Source organism: Panthera uncia (genome assembly GCF_023721935.1).
Source record: "Panthera uncia isolate 11264 chromosome B3 unlocalized genomic scaffold, Puncia_PCG_1.0 HiC_scaffold_2, whole genome shotgun sequence".
NCBI lineage: Eukaryota > Metazoa > Chordata > Mammalia > Carnivora > Felidae > Panthera > Panthera uncia.
The window spans coordinates 6,001,920-6,011,751 of NW_026057583.1; the positions used below are offsets into that span (position 1 = coordinate 6,001,920).

A 9,832-nucleotide genomic window follows, 5' to 3' on the forward strand; every position below is an offset into this window, starting at 1 on the left:
AAAAAAAAAAAAAGAAAAAAGTATGTACTTAACTAAAGTTTTAAAAATTCCAATTTGCAGATTGGGCTTTTGTTGTATGACTTTCTAAGAGAATCTTACAAACCATTTTCAAAACGAGAATCTGATTTTTACTTATACATCTACTTCTATCTATTCCAACTCTCTCTGAATTAGGCAGAGCTGGAAAATTTTTATTTACCACCTAACTCCATTGTGGTTCCCGGCAAATCCCTTCCCCCTCTGATAAAAAATGCATCTAAAATAACTTTGATCTAAAAACCAAATCAAGGGGCCCCTGGCAGGCTCAGAAGGTAAAGCATGCGACTCCTGATCTCAGGTTTGTGAGTCTGAGCCCCATGGTAGGCACAGGGTTTACTAAAAAAAAAAAAAAAAAAAAAAAAAAAATTTTTTTAATGAAAAAGTAAAGACCAAATCAATCCTTGTTTCCTTTATGTGTCAGAAGCTAAAACCCCTGCCGAACCACAGGAAAATTAAATGACATTTTTTGTTCTGAGGAACATCACTACTAGGATAGTAACTGAAAGCCAAACACTCAGAAATTTTTATAGGTCACAAACATTAAACAAGTTCAGAATTTTCTAAAGGTAGCTTGTCACTAACCCCCACAATCACAATGACCGGTGACACTGCTTACACAGCACCAAAGAAAAAACAACAAAACAAAACACACACACATAACACACTTGCTGGGCTGCTGAATAACTGCTCCCATTTCAAAATGGGCTTCAAGGCTTCTCTACTCACAAAAAAAATCAAACTTTCCAACATTATGGTCTATTTATCTATGTTCCAAATCAACTACAAAAAACACATCTACCTTTGTTCATTAATATCCTCAATTTTACACCTATGAAGATATGAAATATCTCCAATGTTGAGTGCCATTTTTAAATTCTTTTTCCAAGGAATATATAAAATTAGCTTTACAAAGAGCAAAACAAAATCTATGCAGTCTTATCATTTACCTGTGTTACTGAACTCTAACAAAGGGAAAAACATTATTTTAAAGCTATAAAATCAGGAAATACAATCATCTGGCACTTTCAATTTCTCATAAGCCACAAATGCCACTCAAAATCCAGTCTTAAAGCCATACACATCTACATGTAATTTTATACAAAATATTATACATAAAAGAATTAAAACACAAATCCTAAAACAATTATTTAAATGGGGATGAGGGCAAACCTCTGCCATGAATTTACTATTTGTTTTTCTTTGATTTCCTGGATGAACTTTAACTTTCCTACACGTAACATGCATAAAGTCGACATTCTATTACCTGTAGAGAATGGAGACTCTTATCACATGGTAATACTCTGAACCTTACCAATGTTGACATAGTATCAGTATGTAAAGTAAGTCTATTACAAGACTGAACTAGAGCTTAAACATTTTCTCAATAGGAAACTACAACATACGCTAGGAGCCATATGGTAAACTCTCCTGGATGTTAGAAATAATTTAGCATTAATACCGAAACCACATTTAAAAATCACAGTTTACTTCTCCAAGACAAAAGGATAGTTTTGGGGGCGCCTGGGAGTTTTAAGCATCCAGCTCTTGGTTTCAGCTCAGGTCAGGCTCTCTCAGAGTCAGACTCTGGGCTGACAGAGCAGAGCCTACTTGGGATTCTCTCTCTGCCCCTCCCCCACTCATGCTGTCCCTCTCTCAAAACAAACAAAAAAACCCAAAACGATAATTTTCTCCATTATTTTCCCAATTTCTCAATGTTTAAAATCTTATCCGCCATTATTAGAAGTAGTTTAATTATTAAACGGGAAAAAATTACAAGTCGTCAGGAACGTACTTTGACACATTTTAGATTTCCACCTTTCTACAACTATACTAATGGAAAAAAAGGGTCTGGTATTTCTTCTCAGCTAACGGCATTTTGTGAAAAAAAATTCTTCTAACAAATAAAACTGGGCCGGATCACCTGGTAAGGGACCCCATGAAACAAGACCAAAGTCACAGGGCCAGTAAAAGTCACAGACAATAGCTCCTTCCCAGCAACAGAGGAATCCTCCAACCTGACAGCCTGTTCACACAGAGAACTCGGTAGCAGAGCACAGCTCAAGGGACGCAAAGCCTTCAAAGGTGCCAGAAAACAACCCCCAAAAAACTACTTTCTGGCAATTTTTGAAGGACAAAACACACTAATAAAAGTAATTTAAAACCTCTCATAGTACAAATTACAGGATACTCCATTTCAGGCATCAGAAATGAGTAAATTATTAGATGTGCCGTATCTGTGGGTCCCAAGAAGAAAGACCCATCGCTGAAAAAGAGCTCCCCACTGGCTTGATATTCTAGAACGTGTTCAATCTGTGACCACTGTCTACTCGCCGTAACGGACCAATACACCACTCCTTTAAAAGAAAAGTCTAACTCTTCAAAGTGAAAAATTAAGTTTAATTAGGTAGGCAATTAAATCTCTGTATCTGTATTAAACCATATTCTAAAAAACGAACCACAGGAAATCACTCTCTGCCAACATTTATGTTACCAAAATTCAGAATACAAGTTCGTCACCACTTCCTAATGAGGCAACCTTTTTCCTTTTCCAAGTAGAATAATCCAACTAGCTCTGAATATAACTAATTGCAGTAACATACATACGTAACTGCGTGGGTGCTAAGGCAAAAAAACTCAAGCTGTCCTAAAATGAACCAAAACCAGAAAAAAAAGAGCAGTTGGTTGACTAACGATTAGACATTACACTAGAACACAAGAAATCATCCCAAGACTTTAAAATGAAATGGTGGGTACCCTTATTTCTATTATTTTCATCATACCATAAATGCTTCTCCGTTGCTTCAATATGTAGTAAAACCATCCAAAAATTAAGAGGCATGGGTGTGCAGGGCACCTGGATGGCTCAGTTGCTTAAGCATCCGACTTCAGCTCAGGTCACGATCTCACGGTTCATGAGTTCGAGCCCCGCACCAGGCTGTGTGCTGACGGCACAGAGCCTACTTGGGATTCTACCCACCCTTTCTCTGACCCTCCCCCACTGGCACTTCATCGCTTTCTCAAAATAAATAAACCAACTTAAAAGATGTTACAAAAATGTTTTTAATAAAAATTAAAAAAAAAGAAAGCAGCATGGGTTTGTGACACACACGACACAAGCTACCTTGTTAAGAGATACAATTGCTTTTAAAGATCTAATACTAATACTCACTTTTTATTCCAACCACTGTAATGTATAAAGTATTTCACTTGTTTGTCCTTTATGGCAACCTTTACACACTGAAATAAAAAAGAGAAAATTCACTCAGAAATCGTTTTTGAAAAAGGCGACAACTACCTGGATGATTTTCAAGTATGCGATCTTTCAGACACTCCACTCAAACCTTGGGGACCAAAACGAGCACAAGAGAGCAGGACTGCCAAACGGAAAATCATCCAGGATCTCGGGTTACTTGCACACATTGCCATTCTGCAGCTTCCTCAGAGTCACAATCTGTGGAAGTCAGCCCAGCAAAGCTGAAAAACTGTAATAAAAGATCCCCCGACCCTTAACTCAATGGGCTGGAGTAGCCCTGAGAACAGCTAATGAAAGTCATTTTTGCACTTTCTCCAAGTCTAGCCAGCCAGAAACTAGTACTTATTTCAAAAACCAAATTCAGCTAAAGAAAATTATTTAGACAGTGCCTTCTATTAGTGCACTAGACAGTGCCTTTCTATTATGAGAAAGCGCCATTAACTTATGGAAGGCAAACTGTTTTGCTGCAAAATATCAGCAACCAGCAAAGTGACAGATGAAAAACATTTTATGTTCTTCTTAAAAGCAGCCAAACAAATTAGAACAAATCATTAAAGGTATTAACTATGACAAGTGAAAGTGACGACTCTCCGTCATGGATTAAAAGTCTTTATCTGAGACAACCAAGAGGATCATGACAATTTAAGTTATTCCAACCACCATTTAAAACTTGTTCCCTGGAGTTTCAGCTGTCAGAGGAGAAAAGTGGAGTGTGCCACAGTTGATGCAACAAAAATAACACTCCGGGATATAAATGATCAAGAGGACTCACAACTTACTTAAAACTGTATTAGGATTACATCACGAGGACATATGTACGTCCACATGACGTTCCTGACCGGATTCTCCATGAATCCAAATTCAGCCATTTTAGTACTTTAAAAACACACATCTATATATTCAAAACAACTGAAAAGTAGTGAAACTGGTTATTATTTGGAGACACACTTCAAAATTGTTAAGACCATTTTCACAGACACACATAAACTACCCACCAAGAATGCTGCAGAAATTGCATGTAACTAAAGGCTGTATTGCTATGCAGACCATTTTTAAAACCACTGTTAAAAACAGTCACACCATAAATATCTACGCTAAAAATTACCAGAAACAAAATACTAAAAATAAAAACACTTTTTACTTGGGAATTCACTATTCCATTTACCTCTGGCTAAATGTAAAACCAGTTTTCACAATTGGGATGACACTGACAGAGGAAAGGAAGCCCCCCCACGATTCAAACTCTGACAGACGAGCCAACAGAAAGAAGTTAAATGTCCTCACATTTTTACCGTTAGGTTTTATCCTTAACGTAATAGATCCCTCAGTGCTTACTCAACAACTACTTACACATGAAAGTGACTGGCCAGATGTCCTCACAAGTCATTAACAACACAATGCAACTTGCTCCCACAAACCTTGTATCTCCCCTCAAATACTCCAACCACTGGGCCTTCCGCAGGTCACTGAGACAACAGCAAGGTGGCAATGCTTTGTCTGGCCCACTCAGCAAGCAGTCAGACACCCAGAAAGAGAACATGAGGGGCTCTATGAATCACAAATGTTGGAACAAAGCAACTAACTCTCTTACGACTCAAGTCATCTAACCAATAATTTTAGCTAACTTGTCAAAAAAGGAAAACAGGTTTCATACCTTTGCTTCATAGAGAAGAGGCCCATGAAAGCACAGCACTCGCTCACCTGTAAAAGTAAAAAAAAGAAAGAAAAAAAAAGGAGTTAATTTTCATTTATCTTCGTATCTAAGAGTCGCACGTGAGGACCATCACAGCTGTACTGTTATTGATCGCAAAACTGGAAGAGTAAGGCTACGTACAGAAAAACACTTCAGATCAAACTTCAACAGTACCCTACAACAGAAAACACCTTAAGATGTGATGTAAACAGCAAAAATCAATGTATTAGACTATCAATCTATTTGGATCATCAGATAGTCTACCACCTACTAAGCCAATAAAATCTACAGTAACTACCTACTGGTAGGACTGGGTGTTTCAATGTGCATCTGAAAATATGATTTTTAAAACATTTCCAAAATGAGGACCTTATGCTCTACCTATTATCTCTGGTTCCAAACCTTTTCCTGGGCAAGTAAAACAGATAAAATTCTAACTTTTGGAAATCACACTCTATGTTGAACCTACCATTCAGGCTTGCAAGAATAACTAAATGGAAGGGACTAGAGGATGACCTGGAAGCCAACTGCTCATCAGACAAATCAAGCAGGTAATTCCTGACAGTACCTGAAAATTACATTTGATTACAGTAGAAACCAATTTCTTGCACATTATTTTCAGTCTACTTGGGCTTCATCAGACCCAGAGGTAACAAAAGTACTCCACCACAGTTAGCTCTTTTAGCTCTAAAACTACGAAAACAACCTACTAGCTCAACCTTGAAGAAACTAGACAGCAATGAGATTTTCACTATTTTATTTTTTAACGTTTATTTATTTTTGAGAGAGAGACAGAGTATGAACGGGGAAGGGTCAGAGAGAGAGGGAGACACAGAATCTGAAACAGGCTCCAGGCTCTCAGCTGTCAGCACAGAGCCCGACGCGGGGCTCGAACTCACAGACCGCGAGATCATGACCTGAGCCGAAGTTGGACACTTAACTGACTGAGCCACCCAGGCGCCCCAAGATTTTTTCACTATTTTAAAAAATAACTGCTGCTTGTAAGTTTCAAAAACTGACAACTGTGGGGCAGCCAGGTGGTTCAGTTGGTTAAGCGTCGGACTCTTGATTTCAGCTCAAGTCATGGTTCATGAGTTCAAGCCCTGCGTCCAGCTCTGTGCTAACAGTGGGGAGTCTGCTTTGAGATTCTCTCTCCCTCTCTCAGCCCCTTCCCCGCTCATGCTGTCTCAAAACTAAATGTTAAAAAAAAAAAAAAAAGTTATCCTAAAGCAAATCCGTACGTTCATTTTCAACATATTTATACCCAGTCTTTCCTGTACCGGTTTGAGCACCATCAGATCAATGGGGGACACAGATATGGAAGCAAATAGTTTTTGCACAATTCGCTGGATTTCATATTTTTATCTTCACATGCAATAGGAGTGATGAGCTACTAAGGAAACAATGGGTACAGCAGCACAGAAACATGACAAGGTGACACTATCACACTCCTGACCATTTGAATATAAATAGTTCACTATCACTGGAGCACAAGATAAACACGTAAAAGTAGAAATCAATGTTAAACAGATCATGGTGTGCCTGCCTTCTATGTCATGTAATGAAGTGTGGACTTCATCCTGTAAGAACTCCCAAATCTGACCAAGAATCTCTTGGAGTTTTTAAAACTAGATTTTTTGGGCGCCTGGGTGGCTCAGTCCGTTAAGTGTTGACTCTCTGATCTTGGCGCAAGTCATGATCTCACGTTTTGGGAGACTGAGCCCTGAGTCAGGCTCCGCGCCGACAGCTCAGAGCCTGCTTGGGATTGTCCCTCTCCCTTCCCCCCACTCCCCAGCTGGCTCTCTCTCAAAAATAAATAAATAAATTTAAAAAATAATAAAACTACAGATTCTCAAGCTTCACCAGAGACCTGTATTAGAACCTCCCGAGCAGGGTAATGTTACTCTGCTCAAAGTTCTCTGTAATTCCCGTGCAGTGGTTCCCCTCTGAAGAACGTGCCAGAAGATGGGCCTGTGCAGAGCTTCAATGGAGACTGGAAATAGGGAAACAAATCAAAGACTTCTGCCAGCAGTCCATGGGAAGAAATAGATCTGAACCAAAAGCAGTGAGAAATTAAGGACAACCAAGCAAAAACAGAAAGTTTAAACTGACTTCCAGGCTGGTGGGAATATTAACCAAAACAGGAACTGGAAGGAGGGGGTTTAGACCAGCTTTGGAGTGTGTTCCAGTGGCTACGGCCCATCCAAAGTGGAGCCACCACTGAATACTGAGACCCTGGGGACATGAATAAGGTGTAGCAAACAAACAGCAGCAGCAAAGATTGGACCTGTGTCTCCTAACCTCACTCTTCAGGTACATTTTAAAGACACCGTGGAGGGGCGCCTGGGTGGCTCAGTCGGTTAAGTGTCCGGCTTCAGCTCAGGTCATGATCTCACAGTCTGTGAGTTCGAGCCCCGCGTCGGGCTCTGTGCTGACAGCTCAGAGCCTGGAGCCTGCTGTGGATTCTGTGTCTCTCTCTCTCTGCCCCTCCCCTGCTCATGCTCTGTCTCTCTCTGTCTCAAAAATGAATAAAAAACATTTAAAAAAAAAAAAGTAAAGACACCGTGGAAAGGGCCTTATTCCTCCGTCTTCCTGGCCACCTCCAAAGACAACTGTACTGGGGCCCTTCTGACCTCCACTGCAGCTACTAGTGCACTGACGGATGGCAGCCTGCTTGGAGGCATTTGACTCACCAGGATAACAAACGCCTGTGGCCTACTTCTCATAATAAAACTGCAGAAAAAGACTGGTAATTGGGGAAGAGAGCAAACCATGGTTATCAGGCTTTTGCAGCCTTTCTCCACTCTTAATGCTTCTAGTATCCTTAGACGAAAGTAATTCTACCCAATGCTCTCAAATTCAAGGTTGAGATTCCAAGGCGCCATCCTCCCACTGGTCTATGCTCACCAGGAACACTAAGAAGCTACCACCAGCCTGTGAATTCCTGACAAGGCCTAAACAGTTTTCTTTACCATGTGCTGGAAGAGAATTTGAAAGAGAGGATCAAGTCCAGTACAAAATAGTCACCACGCTTAAAAACCGCTTATCTAACATATGCTGAGCATTATTAAATGAGAAAAACCTCCAAGTGTAAGGGAATCATGAAAGAAGTACTATTTCTGATAATTCATATTTCCACCATCACATACGCTCAATTCTTCTGCAGTGTCTTCATTCAATTCTGTTACCACCAACAGGGTAGTACTTTTTCCTTTCAAGGCATTCCCTGAACACATCTTATAAACAACATTTAAAAGTTTATTTAAAAAAAAAAAAGAGACTAAGCATGTGCAAAAGGGGAGGGGCAGAGAGAACTCCAAGCCATGTCGAGCTTGGAGCTTGACGTGGGGCTCAAACCCAAGGCCATGAGATCAGGACCCGAAATGAAATCGAGTCCGGTGCTTCACCGACTGAGCCACCCACGTGCCCCCAAATAACTTCTTTTTTTTCAACTTTTTTTTTTTTTTTTTTTTATTTTTTATTTTTGGGACAGAGAGAGACAGAGCATGAACGGGGGAGGGGCAGAGAGAGAGGGAGACACAGAATCGGAAACAGGCTCCAGGCTCCAAGCCATCAGCCCAGAGCCTGACGCGGGGCTCGAACTCACAGACCGCGAGATCGTGACCTGGCTGAAGTCGGACGCTTAACCGACTGCGCCACCCAGGCGCCCCCCAAATAACTTCTTAAAGATGGCCCGGCAATTCAGCGTTAACACGAGAGTAGAAAACACATGTGGAAAGTGATGGTAAGTAAGGGCCAACACTCTGGTGAGCAGCTTTCTTTCCAACCTTACTACGGGCACCTTGGTTCCTACTCCTGTCTGATTCAGCACCACAGCAGCACGTGGCTTCTCCTGGGTGGTTATCCGCCTACTGGCTCCCTCCTCCCTCTAGTTCACAACTGAAGCACTTTCTCCAGAAAGCCACCCTTGACTGTTCCAAACCTCAGCGATATTCCTTCCATGTCCTACAGCAGGGATGCACTTTCTGCGCCATCGGCGAAGCCTATGGGTCATTTCCCAGAATGTTTTTGTAACTACCTGAAACACGTGGTATTACAGAGGAAACCAATTATACTGAGATGGTTATCGAAGCATTTAACTGTCACGTTCTGATGTTACAGGACCTCCTTAACTGATGGAGCAAACTCTTGGCCAATCCAACAGCTACCATAATTTTGACTGAGCAGCTGAATAGATGTTCCACGCTGCACTGCCAACACTACTGTGCAGGGGGCGGGGGGGGGGCGGTTTAAGAGGAGGATGGATTCGTAATTGAAATACAAAATCTCACTTGGACAAAAAAAAGAAAACAACAACAAAAAAAAACCCTCTTCCTTTCAGATAGACCTATACTCTACCCACTAACTTCTAGACTAAAAATCCCTGACCTAAAACATCTGGACTAAAAAAACATAAACCTTAACCCATAGGAGGTAGTCGCAACTTTTCACGGTAGGAGAAAGCAGGTACTGAGCCAGTCCTTATAAAAAATACCCTTGATAACTTCTTAAATAGTCCGGAAAGTGACAGCATGCTTGGGGTGGGGGTAAAGGGTCTACAAGTGTGAAAATCCCCGCAACGACAGGTGTTTTTGGCAGACGCCTGGACGTCTATGGTGACTAGCAGCTCCACCGACCGCAATGAACGGTACGTGAAGGTGTCCCTGCTCGGCTAGGAAACGTTACTTCTGTTTTACTTTATCGTGAAGCCCCCACTCTGATGTACGCGAACAAACGCGTTAACCGTAAACACTAAAGATCTCCCAACAAAGTCTGCTTCTACCGTCAGCCAAGGCGTATTCACCAAAGGAAAAAAAAAAAGGAAGAAAAAGAAAAAAAAAAAAAAA

General features: G+C 40.9%; 1 protein-coding gene across 3 annotated transcripts in view; it reads right to left on the reverse strand.

The window, feature by feature from the left end:
* The window catches only part of MORF4L1 (mortality factor 4 like 1), a 23,942-nt gene that overhangs the window by 13,399 nt on the left and 711 nt on the right, over positions 1 to 9,832 (reverse strand). For all 3 annotated transcript variants that reach the window (XM_049614389.1, XM_049614388.1, XM_049614390.1), the window contains exons 2-3: positions 4,947 to 4,993; positions 3,209 to 3,276 (exon numbers count right to left, since the gene is read on the reverse strand). In XM_049614389.1, the coding sequence (XP_049470346.1) occupies positions 3,209 to 3,276; positions 4,947 to 4,993 (115 nt within the window). The remainder of the gene's footprint in view (positions 1 to 3,208; positions 3,277 to 4,946; positions 4,994 to 9,832) is intronic.